Source organism: Phocoena phocoena, chromosome 20 (genome assembly GCF_963924675.1).
Source record: "Phocoena phocoena chromosome 20, mPhoPho1.1, whole genome shotgun sequence".
Taxonomy (NCBI): Eukaryota; Metazoa; Chordata; class Mammalia; order Artiodactyla; family Phocoenidae; genus Phocoena; species Phocoena phocoena.
Window position 1 is genome coordinate 54842735 of NC_089238.1, and position 14237 is coordinate 54856971.

General features: G+C 47.3%; 1 protein-coding gene across 1 annotated transcript in view; it reads right to left on the minus strand.

Moving 5' to 3' along the window:
• MBTPS1 (membrane bound transcription factor peptidase, site 1) overlaps nt 1-10976 on the minus strand; it is a 37086-nt gene extending 26110 nt beyond the window's left edge. The window contains exons 1-7 of the mRNA XM_065898738.1: nt 10814-10976; nt 9844-10101; nt 6488-6691; nt 4770-4880; nt 4251-4360; nt 2551-2667; nt 1817-1884 (exon numbers count right to left, since the gene is read on the minus strand). Coding sequence (XP_065754810.1) covers nt 1817-1884; nt 2551-2667; nt 4251-4360; nt 4770-4880; nt 6488-6691; nt 9844-10101; nt 10814-10976 — 1031 coding nt within the window. The remainder of the gene's footprint in view (nt 1-1816; nt 1885-2550; nt 2668-4250; nt 4361-4769; nt 4881-6487; nt 6692-9843; nt 10102-10813) is intronic.
• Between the last annotated feature and the right edge of the window lie 3261 nt (nt 10977-14237).

The following is a 14237-nucleotide window of genomic DNA, read 5'->3' on the forward strand; positions in this document are numbered from 1 at the left end:
CATACCACGTGGCCCACGAAGACTCAACTAGTTACTATCTGATCCTTTACAGAAAATGTCTGCCAACTCCAGGCTAGACTACTGAAGACCTTGAAAACCAAGGAGAAAAGTTTAGATCTGATCAGGCCATAATGACCCACTGCAGATCCTTAGTTAAAGAAACTGCTAGACTCTGTTTTAACAACAGAAACACAGAAAAACAGAAGAGAAAGGAACAGCTACCACTCACAGAGGCTCAGTGTTCACGGTGCTCTCCCTCGGCTGGCTCATTTTATCCTCATCCTCACAGCCACCAACCCGGCCGGGTCTCGTGCCCTCCAGAGCCAGGCGAGGGGGCCAGGGCTCAGAGAAGCAAAGGTCCCATAGCCCAAGGGCAGGTTAAACTTGCCTGGCTCCGTCCCCGCACCCTCCCCGCCACCCCACATCCCCCATGAAGGGAGAGCTGGGCTGGGGAAGACTGGAGGCAAGAGGATGGGCTGGGCAACTGACAGATAACCTGGGGATGCTGAGCTGCCGAGGGCTGGCCTGGAGCGGGGACGTCAGAAGTGGGGGGAGGGACAAATGGAGAAGCGTTAGAAAGAGAAGACATGGAAACTGGGTGAGATTACTAAGTAACTGGTGCTTTTCGTGGCAGAACTATAGCTGGGACGTGTTTACACCACTCACGCCTGTGAGTCACAACACACACGACTGAGGACCCAGCCAGATCCCCAACCTTGGAGCCCTACCAGGAGATGGGATCGCTGACAGAACAGCTCTTAGGCTGGAACCATGACTGCGCATGTGCACGGGTCGTGACTTACAGAATCGTCATTTCACAGAGTCCAGCCTAATCCCCACCCTGGATGAGCCCAGTCAGCGCTCAAGACGGCCGGCTCTGCCCCAGCAGCACGGCCAGGGTGTCCCTGAAGACGGCACGTGCTCCTGAAGGCACGAGCAAACGGCCGTGCCAGGCGGCTCTCCTGGATCAGGGCACGCCGAGACAGGCTCCGTATGCTCTCTCCTTCCTGTGCAGTTACTTTAAGCCCTCTGCCACGGCACTGAACCACACACGTCCCGGGAGCCTGGTAAAGTGGGGTGACAGACATCCCACCGCAGAAGTGATTCAGCACAAGAGGTTACTGTTATTATCTACAGAATAAAAACTGGAGCTGCAAGCAGAAAGAAAATTGGGATCACTAACCAGACAAAAGCGTACTACGGCCTGTGATTCAGTGACTGATGTCCCGCATCTCAAGCCACTTTAATACACCATAACCCGGCACAAAGGGACATTTCTGTGACACTGTTCTCTGCCCCCTCCCTATGTGATCCTTCTCCTCAGTCCCCCAAACACGGTGTCTGTTACGCCACCCTGCACTTTCTCCTCATATTAGTCTCATCGTACCTGTACCTTATTCTTCCTAAAAGGCAGGCACCTCAACTTATCTACCTCTTTACCCTGTGCCTTGTGCACACTGGGTCTCAATGAATACTGTAGAATCCATTTATTTCTAACAGATTTACTTTCCTGATTGATTTTAGGTTGGGGGTAAAAAGAGTAGAATAAAAACTTTAGGCCTCCAAATTGCTATTTCCAGCAAAGTTAAAAACACAAAAAATTCAACAAAATCGGCCTTGAGTTGGCAACTGCTGGAGTGAGTGGGCACATGGGATTCATTACAAAGTCTTTTGTATGTGCTGAAAATATCCACAATACAAAGTTTTAGACAGGTATAAATAGGTATAGCAGGATACAGAGACAGACAAACAACAGGTTTTCAGTTATTTCAAGGAAAAAAATACCTCTAAGGTTATTCCTATCAGGGGTACTTACCCATAAAGAGGCCCATCATTGCCAATAGCAGAAACCATGATGACATTGTTAGCTGTTAATTCCCACACCTACAAAATTAACAAGCATTTATTTATGAAATTACACCACTCTTTTTTTTTTTTTTTTTTTTGCAGTATGTGGGCCTCTAACTGCTGTGGCCTCTCCCGTTGCGGAGCACAGGCTCCGGACGCGCAGGCTCAGCGGCCATGGCTCACGGGCCCAGCCGCTCCGCGGCATGTGGGATCTTGCCAGACAGGGGCAAGAACCCGCGTCCCCTGTCTTGGCAGGCGGGCTCTCAATCACTGCGCCACCAGGGAAGCCCCACCACTCTTAATCAATATATAATTATTCAAAAATAACCACAACTTCCAAAAACAGAACTAAAAAAAGAAGGTATCCCCCTGAAAGCGCAACACCAGGCCAGTACAGACATGGTATGGCTGGCAGTCAGAATGTCCAGAGACGACAGACTCCAGGACACAGATCCACGCGCACAGAGCAGACCCGGGCTTTCCAGGCACGCCCAGAAAAGACAGGCCGTGTGCTCAGGTGACGGGAAGCAACGCAGCACCCTGCGGTGCTTCCCACACAAGTCACCATGGCTCACGTCCTCACAGAGTGGTCACCATGTGGGCGACCAGCCACCAGCACACGAGACACGAAGCAAGCGGGGCGCGAGGCAGAGCAGGAGTCGTCACCAAACGCCTCGTCCTCCGCACAGCGGCAGGACCAACCTTGTCGACGAACGGGTGGTCCATGAAGTCGGGGCCCCCGATGCTCAGGTTCAGCACGTCGATCTTCTTCAGGATGGCGTAGTTGAAGGCGTCCAGGAACCAGGACGTGTAGGAGACCTGGCCCATTTTTAAAACAGTCCTTTAGGTGTTTCAGTGGAAGTCTCCAAATGCTAGATTCTCAGCAGCATGAAGTATTCACTTCAACTTCAGAAACAGATCCCAAGAACAACAAATGCTCTGCGATGTGAACTACTACACCCAGAGCTTCCAATCCTTGGGGCTGGACTCCGGGGAGAGGCAAGGTTCCCAGGGTCCTGTCCCGCCCGGTCTCACGTCCAGCGCCTGCCTGACCTTACAGCCTGCCCACCCAGGGAAGACCTCAAACTTCTAGCTGCCCCTCTTATAAAAGGACCTGTCCTAAGACACGTCTACTCAGTTAAGTGTTTCTAAATAGTTTAATGTATTTGTCTAATATTCTTTATTCCTAAATAGACTGAAGAATAAATGGTATCAATGAAAGTTATTTCACAGAATTACTTCTGACAGTTATTATTTCTCTCATAGTTTCCTTACAAAAGTTAAATTACTCTGTGTATCGCCATTCACGTGTTTTGTAAGGTACAAAATTAAACTTAAGAGTAAAAAACAATAGATGACAGAAAACAATAAAATAAGCACTGGAGGGAATGAAAAGACTTTCAATCCAAAATTCTATATTCAGTGAAAATAGTGTTTTGAGAATAAAGATGAAATAAAGATATTTTCAGATAACTAAAGCTGGGAGAAATCACAGCTACTAGACTGCATTACAAGCAATACTAAAAGCATCTCTTCATGCTGAAAGGAAATTACGGGATATGGAAACTTAGATCTACAGGCAGAAATAAAGAGCACTGGAAATTCAAAATATGTGAATAAATACAAAATGTTAAAAAAAAAAACCGTACGGTGGAAAAAGAATCAACATAATGATTAAGAATTATGTTTTTTAAAGGCTTTTAAAAATAAAACAATATATTTATATTTGCTTGAATGTGCAAAAGAAGTTCTAGGAGTGGGTATGTGAAAAAAAGAAACTACCACATAGGGAACATGGGGAAGTAAAGGTGAGAACCTGTCGGACGGGGACAGGGCTGGGAGAAGTATCCCTGTGTTGCCTTTTGATGTTTTTGAACTATGTATTACCTATGCAAAAATTAAATTTTAACAGTTAATAAATACTAGGACCCTCCCTTTTTTCAGTAACGTTTCCAAATGCAGAGTGAGGGAACAAGCTTCCAAATCCACGTTACCCAACACGACACTGGGTGCTGGGCACAGAGGCTACCCTCAAGGCGGTCAGTCCAGCAGGGGCAGCAAACACACAGACACGGGGTTGTTCTCTCCAGCACAAGAAGTGTGCCTGAGACATGGTGGACAGGAACCCTGGGCCGGCCGGCGGGACAGGAGAAATGGGAGGTCAAGGAATCCCCTTGGAGCAGGGTCTTTGGGGTTCCAGTGAGGCCGACGAAGGGGGCGGTGGGAGCAGGGCAAAGCCGCCCCGCGGAGGGCCGGGAGGGACAGCACGGCACACGGGGACGCCAGCCGCAGCTCAGCATCGCAGACATGTGCTGCTTTTAAAGCAGCACGTTTTCTAGAGTTTTGACTTTTCACATTTTAATATCAACCCTTTACGTATCAGGGGTCCTCAAAACACCTACCTGGTTGTTGGTAAAGACCCTGAAAATATGAAGTTCTGCATCCGGAGCAAAGCCCTGGCACTCCCTCATGCTGGCTATCACACCCGCCACGAACGTGCCGTGGCCCAGCCCTGTTGTCCAAAAGGAAAAAGGCACGAAACACAGCTGATACAACGTGTGCCAAGACGCAGCATTTCAAACGAGCTCATTCTCCGAGCCCGAGACACAGACTCCCCAGCACCTCTCCGGCCTCGCCAGCCCCACCTCGGGGGGCAGCCACTCCTGCTCACCCCCCAAAAAGGAGGTTCCCTTCCGAAACCAGGCATCCCGCTCTCCTCACTCACCTCCCGACCTACTCTGGAAAGCTTCTGTCAAAAGGCACAAAACAACTTGGGTCTGAGTAACTGTTGTGCACGGACTGTTTAAGCATCTACACTGAAAAATACCCTCTCAGCTGAGAAAACGGAGGACGGGAGTGATGTGAAGCCCGCCGGTGACCAGAAAACACCCCCTCAGGTTCTCAGGGCATCAGCCACCCACCGTCGTCCAGGGTTCGCTCGTTGGTCCAGTTGGTTCTCTCCTTCACGTTTTTGAAGTGGGGATGCTTCTCACTCAGGCCGGTGTCAAAAACGGCAACCCTTACGTTAGCACCTTATGCCAAAAAGAAAGCACAATGGTGTTTGAGAAATCATCGTTTATGAAATACATCCCTCTTTGGGACCCAGAGAGAATGACAGGCGACCCAGGGCCAAAGCCTGCCCAGAGGGCACACAGTAGGCCAGGTGCGCAGGAGAGGAGGGGACAGCAGGGGAATACCATCACCTGCCGCTAAGTGAGACCTGAGGACACACAGAAAGTCCCTCCGGACGCCCCTCAATGTCACCGGCTCTCAGGGGGGTGGGGGGAACCACCTCTCCCGATCCTCCAACCAATGACTGACTTTCCCCTCTGGGCAACTTTCTCCAAGTCTCTACGCCCTCATCTCCTTAGAGAGGCCCATGGGGCGAAGGGCACCACAAGGGCACTCACTTCCGGGAGGGCGGGGGCCGCTTCTACTCCCGAGCAGGACTCGGTGGTGCTCACTAACGGACAGCGCCGCTGCAGAGAGGGGCTGTCCAGCACACGCAGGGAAGAGCACACTTTAAGGAGAACCACTTGCACTGCACACTTTTCTATGATAACAAGTCTACTTCAGATACTGGCCAAAAGCCATCTGTTGCGATGGGAAACATGACTCATGCTGTTAGATCAAGGAATTCTAGAAAACACGTAGGAAAAAAGACAAGATACTCACTGAAAGGCTAACAGAAGTAACAAAGGTAATGTCTTTTTGGTATGAGGGTTGTATTTATGTATCAGTACTTCATTAAATAATCAATTACACTGAGATAACCAACAAAGTGTATCGTTTACTTTTTAAAAATGCACACAATACTGGAAACCAGCTGGTTTGGGGGGAAGGAAAAATGCTTTTCTGATGATTAGAGAACTTCTGTTTTGTGAAGTTTTCCCCCTAAAAGGATAAACCAAGAAGAGACAATAGTTTAATAAAATGTCAGCCCCCCGGGTGTTAAGTCTGAGGCGCGGTAAGGGAAGGTCTTGGGTTCTCTAAGGTAAGGGTCTCTAAGCCAAGGAGAAATGGAAAGACACTGAGACAAACTGTGACGTATGAGGCGCCAGAGACATGGGCTGATATTTAGGGTCCAAACCTCCACATTCGTTAAAACAGGAATCTTCTGCCCTGATGTATCAGCAAGAAAAAATACCTGATGGGTTGTGAGTTTTATTTCCCAGGATATGGTCGTTACTATCGTTTCCTGTTCTGAAACAAAAGGTAGCAACCTCGCCAGTCGATCACTTAGCCATGCCGAACACAGGGCACCACACAGGAGGGACGTGCTCCATTTCACGAGACTGCCCAAATCAAGGTAACTATCTCTGGATTTGATCTCATTCCCTGGGAAATTACAGAACTCTGCTGGACTGCCAGTCAGCTCTGGCAGGGGCAGTGCTGTGTCTGTTCACGTGTGTCAACAATAAAGAAACACTCCACAATCTACTCCTTGTAACCTCAGAAACAGTACAGGGAAATAAGACACAAAAAGTGAACAGGACTAAACAATTAGAAGAGCCACAGAAACAGATGCCCCCCACAACAGGAGCCAGAGACGAGGGGCAGCTGACTACGTCCAGCTCAACCGGCAGAAGGACAGGCCCGTGAGGCCCTGGAGGGGAGGCCACCCGGCTGACAGGCCCACCTGTGTAGCCCATCTGCCACAGCACGTCGGCCTGCAGCGTCTGGGCGACCTGGCGCGGGATGGCCCTGAGCAGCCGTCTGCTCGAGTGTCTCCCGGTGGCGTGCCAGAAACCCGAGCCCAGGGAGAGGCTGGCCCTGCGCAGGGGGCGGGACGACTGCCACTTCTGGCTCCAGCGGGTCTCGTTGCAGGGCGCGGCGGGGTCAGCTGCAGCCACAGGAGAGAAAGATCAGAAACGCAGGGGACGGGTACCTGTCAGGGAAACAGCCACTCCCCCAGTGCAATGACTCCCGTCTGAAATCCCTTCTGCAGGGTGGTGATATTCCCTCCCCTCGGCCAGAAGGAGCTTCTCCACGTGGCTAGAGTCAGAGGATATCACTTAGCCACCATGTTATTCCCAATTAGTTCTTTACCTGGAATTTTCTAACCAATGTAAGGCAGGGCAAGACTGATAAGACAATCATTTCTGGAGAAATAAAGTCAACTGTGATAATAAAACTGAAGAAATGCCTGGTTTTTCATCAGCCACTTACTCCCACTGAACCAGAAGTGTGTGTGTGTTGGGTGGGGAGGGCGGAGTATAAGAAAATGTCCACTAAGCAATGGTGACGCTTCACCGTTTACAGTGTGATCCCTGGGACAGGAAAAAGCCGTGTGATCCCAGGACACCTCGCTCTGATCTTTTCCTACTGTGACCCGCCCAACGTCCTCAGCGTGCGTATCTGCTAGAACGTCCCCCTTCAAAAAGCAAAACAGAGGGCTCGGGGGATTGCTGGGGGTGATGGAACTGTCTTGTATCTTGATTTTGCTGGTGGGCACCTGACTGCACACTTTTACCAAGACTCGCCAAACTGTGTACTAAAAAGCATGGATTTTACTATCTGTAAATACTTTTTCTTTTTCTTAGTGGAAGAAAAAAGTAGAAGAAATACCACAAGGGTTGTCCCTTTACCTTTCAAAAACCATGCTATAATGAAGAAAAAACCATATGTCACATCCGTTTCTAAAGGGCAAATCTGTTATACCACTGAGGTTCTGTTTCTAAAGCCAATTACTTTAGCTTTCCTTCCAGTCTCACCAGGCTACACCCATGAAAGCACAGGGAGCGGGAAAAATATACAGTCATGTCAATTCTATTAAGTAATTATTTGCACAGTGCAACTGAAATTATTCTATACTGAACCTCCCATGTTGATTCTGTTCCTTCGGTCAGCAGCCTGGGCACTGACTGAAGGACAGTATTCGAACTAAGGACGGGTCTGCTGTGCTCTCCTTTCAGCAGACTGGACTGCAACCAAAGGACTGCATTCAACTCTGGCTTCAGTCGTTAACAGGAAGCATTCAAAGAAAAGCAATTAAAGTGGTGAGGGGACTTGACGCCAGGTCATATTAGTAACCCCTGGAGGAAGTGGATTTTTTTTTTTTTTTTTTTTTTTTTTGCTGTACGCGGGCCTCTCACTGTTGTGGCCTCTCCCGTTGCGGAGCACAGGCTCCGGACGCGCAGGCTCAGCGGCCATGGCTCACGGGCCCAGCCGCTCCGTGGCATGTGGGATCTTCCTGGACCGGGGCACGAACCTGTGTCCCCTGCATCGGCAGGAGGACTCTCAACCACTGCGCCACCAGGGAAGCCCGGAACTGGATATTTTTATTATCCTGGAGAGAAGGAACTGTTAAGGGGGACACCAGGATAGCCTTGAAATACCCTGCAGTGCTGTCTTGGGGAACTCAGGTTAGCTCTGTCTTACGGCCCATGGAGAGACCAGGGATGGGATCCAGAGCGTAACAGATTCCAACCCAAAATAAAGCAAAGCCTTTGAACAACAGAGCCACAGAAAAAATGAACTTTTTTTTTTTTTTTTTGGCCGTGCCACGTGGTATTCGGGATCTTAGTTCCCCGACCAGGGATTGAACCCAGGCCCCAGCAGTGAAAGTACGGAGTCCTATCCACTGGACCACCAGGGAATTCCCAAAAAATGAACATTTAATGTCTGCTCACAACAGCCTAAGAAATCTGCTAAGCTCTCTTCACACGCACTACTTCCTTTTACCTTTGTAAGAACTCTGAGGTAGGTGGTATTATCTCCATTTTCTGGATGAGAAGCACTGAAGCTTAAAAAGGACTTGCTTACCACAGAAGGCCACGGCTAACAAGAAGGAGATACATACTATTTCCTTACGGGCTGCCGAGCACAGCATCTGACAACCGTGGTGGAGAGGATACAGAAGGGAACCCCAACCATGAGCCCCTACGCTTCCTGTGCTAAAATCAGCCCTTCTGTGTTTCCTAAAATATTCTGCAGCTCTTTAAGATAAGATTGAAAAATAAAAAAGGCCGAATTTATATATTTGGCTAAGTGTACAAGTTTTGGGTTGCTTTTATCTTCCTGGATTGCTCTGAGGTTATTGCTTTTCAAAGAGAAAAGGCACCACGAAACGTGGACTAGCAGAGAGCTCTGTGAAGCCAGACACCTGAATTCCACAGCTGACGCTCGAACTGGCTGTCACAGGATGCAAATTAGCCAGGCTTGTCCCCTGGGTGTTTTTGAAACCTCAGAGGCTCTCAGGCCTAGTATATGACAGACAAAAAAAGAAGAGCAAAATTTTCTTTTTCCATCTAATGAAAGAAATGACAATAAACGGTAATGGAACTAGCAATCTGTTGCCCCAGTTTATGTCAAATGGGGGGAAAAAACCCTTTCTTTTGGTAATACATTTGCTTTGGAAAATACTATGCAATAATATGCAACTTGTTATCTGAGGATAAACTTATCCCGACAGGCCCGAGTTGTAAGGACTATAGGAGAGTAAGCCCTGGAGCTCAAAGGGACTCAGCAAATCCCTTCCATCACTGCCCCTGCCCAGCTCCCAGCATAAACAAGCCCAGCGGAGGCGCGATGGTGCACTGTTGGGAGGGTCTGAGAAAAGCAAAATGAAACCCAAGGAAGAGGTGTTTTGCGAGATGCCTTCAAAAATAAAAACATGCGCTGAAAGAAGCAAAATGCAAATAAAAAGGAGACTCAAAGACACCGTCTTTGTTACAGAGTGTCAAGGGGCGTCAGGGCCTCAAAGCCTGAACGCTTTGAGAGGAACCTGGTGAAAATCACTTCCCACACGACAGACACAACCACCACCCTCTACCGCAAACCTGCACTATTTGTTTCTATCAGAAGCACAAAGTCTCTTTTTGGTTTTTTCAATTCCTGCCAGGAAAAGGTTCACGGCTGATGAAACTAGACGGAGGGACAGGAATATTCACGGTACTGCTTTTCAAATTCTGCCACGTGTGAACACGCACATCCTCCCCCTATTCCCAGCGCAGCAGAAATGGATACAGACCAGCCCAAGGTCACGGTACTCACACTCCGTATACTTGAGGGAACGAAAGACTTTCCGTTGGGGTGTTACCCGTTTGATGTTTGGATGGTCTTCAAGCGTTAGCAGCCCCGCTGTCTGTTTTTCTTTGATCTGAATCACCTCAAAATCACTAGGGTAGTCACTGGATGGATTGTTTCGAGGTATAATTCTCCAGTTGTCGATTGCACTGCTCTTCAGGGCGCTTGAAATAAATGAATTTCTAGCTTTGGCTGTAAAGTACCCATTGAAAGCCACGATATACTCTGCAATCAATGACCACAAAATAAAAGTGAGAATTTACGTACCTATATTATGACATTAGATTATACTTAATCTAAAACTTCCCTGGTAAAAGAAAGCTTACATATCATAAAACCTAGTAGAAGGAGGAGTAAACAAACAGACTACTTTCAACACCCTGGATGGCAGTTTCCAGAGCTCTGAGTTAAAACGATGTGGATGAACCCCACTGATCACAGGACACATCACTTAGAATCAGATACCTGAGCTATTTTTCAAAAACCAAACATTAACAGAAATTTGAGTGTACGGCAGAGAAATGCATGCAAGGTTTTCAAACAGGAAGAAGGAATTCAGAGAAGTGAAGGCTCAGTTTTATTTTACTGAAAACAGTAACAAAATGTAGAGCAGATTATGTAAGACTAATTGCTTAGTTATCCACAACTGGTCACGTAAACTTTCAGCCCCTCCAAAGTCCCCACCCTCACCAGCTACAATGACATCTGTTCCATGGAATCCAGTTTTAGGGAAATAATTCAGAATGTCAACTGACTTCCTTCATATAAGCTAATTATACTGGAAAAACAAACTTCAGCAGAACTAATATCCAAACACTATGCACTCAGCCCATTCGAAATTTATTGTTTTTGGCAAAAGCTGATGTTTACAATAAATCTGAAAAAAACCGCATTGGGGGTGGGGGGAACTCCCTGACATTTAAAATAATATCATTACCATATTCCACAACTGTTGAGGAGAACTCCACCTTCAAGGTCAGGTGGGAACAGCCAGGGCATGGGGCCTTTTCAAAAGATTTCTTTTCCAGCCTGTCACCCAGATGTTTCTTCCCACAGAGCAAAACCACCAGCAGAAGCAGCCAGATGTGGACAAGCTTCATGGTCATGAGTGAATACGGTCATAAAATCGCATAAATTCAAATCGCACTTTTTTCTTCCTTGATTATAAGTTAATTTTTGTTTCAGCTAAAAGCGGAAACATTACTGATCGGCCATTTTACAGTCTAGTCCAAGGTAAATAAAAGTTAAATTTCATGGCCTTTTGTGGTTTGGCCTGAAAAGAGGCTTTCATTTCTTTCTTCGTTTCTTCTCCATCTTGGGCCTCAGGCTTCGCTCACTCTGGCCCAGACACCTGAGTCCTACGCTCCATCTGCACCACAGAACCAAAGTCCAGCGGGGATGAGTGATCACTCCGTGAGCCAGTCTATAAAACAAAGCAAGCGCAGAGACATGAGCAGTGCGCTGACAGAGCCGGGAGGGTTAGTGATCCCTGCAATTTAGATAAGAGGGTCAAAAAGACACACCAGCTACAAGACAAAATAAGTGTATGACACAACCATGGAGCATCTTATTATTTCACTTTTATTTAGTTACTCCTCTCTTCTTTCAGGGGGAAAAAAAGTTTTAAGATGGCTTCAAAAATAAAATAGGATAAAATAAACGAGAAAAATAAGGATGACAAATAACCCCAGGAATATTAAGCACACTGGCCCTGAGCACCCAGCACCACGGAGGAGGAGGAACCATGACCCTCTGCCTATGGTCCTTACTACGCCTCTGTTTCAGATGCTGTATTTTCCCATCATTTGCAGCTCTTCATTTCCAGGGCATTTCCCCAGTCAGTACTTTTAATTCCCGATAAATTTCACCGATTTTTCAGGCAAAAGCTTGGTATACACCCTTCCTTTCTGCTGTAAAATTAACACCTAAGAGCAAACTAATTTCCATGCAAGTCATGTACTTACCACCTTCTTTAAGAGACGACATAAATGGTCTAAAATTACTCAAACTACGCCTCTTCAGATTTTGAAATACTTTCTGCCAATTCTATGAAGAGAGCACAGAAGAGTTTTTATTGTCACTAAGTGTATTTTACCTGAAGCCCCAACTTAAAGATCTTCAACCTGCTGAATATGCTATAAAATCAAATTCTCTCTTTACTTGGAGTGACATGAGAGGACAGTTCGTGAGGTAAAAGCTGTTGCCAACGAAAACGGCTGAGTATTAAACTGCATGTGAGCACGAATACCCTTCAAAGTATCTGAACGGTAAGGAAAATCGTGATTCTTCACAATGAAGAACAGAGCAGTGATAAAACAACAAGCCCAGAAAACTCAGTTGCACAGCTCACGCCAGAAACATAAATAATCCAGCAGGGGGAAGACAGACCAATGAGACAGACAGGCCTTCCATTCCTACTTGTTTCTAAAAAGAAAACACGCAGGACAAGGAGTTAGCCCCCTTTCAAGAGAGGGATGTCAGGGTGTTAAACCTATTCTTCTGGCAGAAGCTGGTACCCGAGAACAACAAGGAGTCTGTGCTTTCTGGAACTATTCATGTGTGCTTCTATAAACAGGAAAGCACTGATAAAGAAAAGTAAGGGTTTGGGCTTCCCTGGTGGCGCAGTGGTTAAGAATCCGCCTGCCAATGCAGGGGCCACGGGTTCGAGCCCTGGTCTGGGAAGGGCCCACATGCCGCGAAGCAACTAAGCCCATGCGCCACAACTACTGAGCCTGCGCTCTAGAGCCCGCGAGCCACAACTACTGCAGCCCACGTGCCTAGAGCCCACGCTCCGCAACAAGAGAAGCCACCGCAATGAGAAGCCCAGACACCACAACGAAGAGTAGCCCCGCTCACCGCAACTAGAGAAAGCCCGCGCGCAGCAACAAAGAGCCAACGCAGCCAAAAATAAACAAATAAATAAATTTATTAAAGGAAAAGAAAAGTAAGGGGTTAAGAGTATCTAAACAATCTTTGAAGTTCAATCATTAGGACATTCATTGTTATAATAATAACAAACGAACCTGAAAAGCAGGCCTATCTCTGCAACTGGAGACCAAGGTTGGTGGAACAGAGTTAATCAGATAGAAATGAAATATTAAAACTTATTTCCATAGCAACATGAAGAACAATGAGAATGCCAGGCATATAAACAAAGAACTTGAAAACAAAGACCAGAACAGAAAGATGGAAGAAAAGCAACAGGGGACACCAACAGTCACTCCGACCTATTTTACAGCAAAGCCGCTTGGGAGTGAGGCCCAAGTTCTTGTTCATACTTGATACCCGCGGCAGTATCACAGAATACAACTATCTGAAGTATATAGCTGACTTAATTATAGTATTACGGGTCAAAGTAGAGAAAGCTAACCACTGGCGATAAGAGCTCTTACGTTCATAGGAAATGAACCTACAGTGAAAAGATTTAAATGGGTCTCAGTTAAGGCAATTAAAAAAAATAAAATAAAAACAGAATGCTAAAGAATCTATGACACATCTTTACACTACCAAACGTAAGATAGATAGCTTTAAAAAAAGAAGAAGAATCTATGACACATTTGGACTGGATATAACGCAAATATCAGTGAGCCATACTAGTGAGCAAATATTAGATCTAACAAGTTGAGTTACATCAACTTCAATTAAACCTGTTCCAAAATAATTCACACACAGGTAAAGACAGTGAACTTACAATCAGCCTGTGGGGGAGAGATGGCTGATGTTCTCTCACAGCTGAGGGCAGGAGCCTGACTTGAAAAGAAAGAGAAACGGAAAGAAAAGGTCAGGGACTCTGAAATTTTAAAATGACTGAAGTAATCAGTTCTCTTCCAAATAGAAACAGGAAAGTTTTTAGGTCTTTGGAAAACAGGACACTGCACGATCGTAAGACAGTCTACCTTAATTTACTCACTACATGGTACAAATTTATGAAGTGCTAATAACCAAGTTTCAGACATTGCCAGGGGTTACAGAGGAAACACGTGTTGTTAGTAGGTGAGGGACGCAGCCCTCCAGGTGGGAGCCTGCAAGGAGGCCAAGCACAAACGCCAACGGCCAAGCCAAGCACAGGAAAGGACGACAGCAAAGGAGAGGCACAGGGCCCGCGCGGGGAAGGGGGACGGACGGAGGAGCCTTCGGGAGAGGGGGCTGGCAGCTGGCTCTGGCCGACTCTACCCCCGCAGGGCTGGAAGCGTGGAAATACGGAAGGAGAAGCGGGGCATCCTGAGCAGAGCTACGTCCCGGCGAGGAAACGCAGGGAGCGCGCAGGAGCAGCCAGCGAGCGGAGCCAGGCTGGAGAGGGGGACAGGGCGGGCGCTGAGGCGGGCGCGGGGCTGAACAGCAGGGCCAGCGACAGGCGGAAA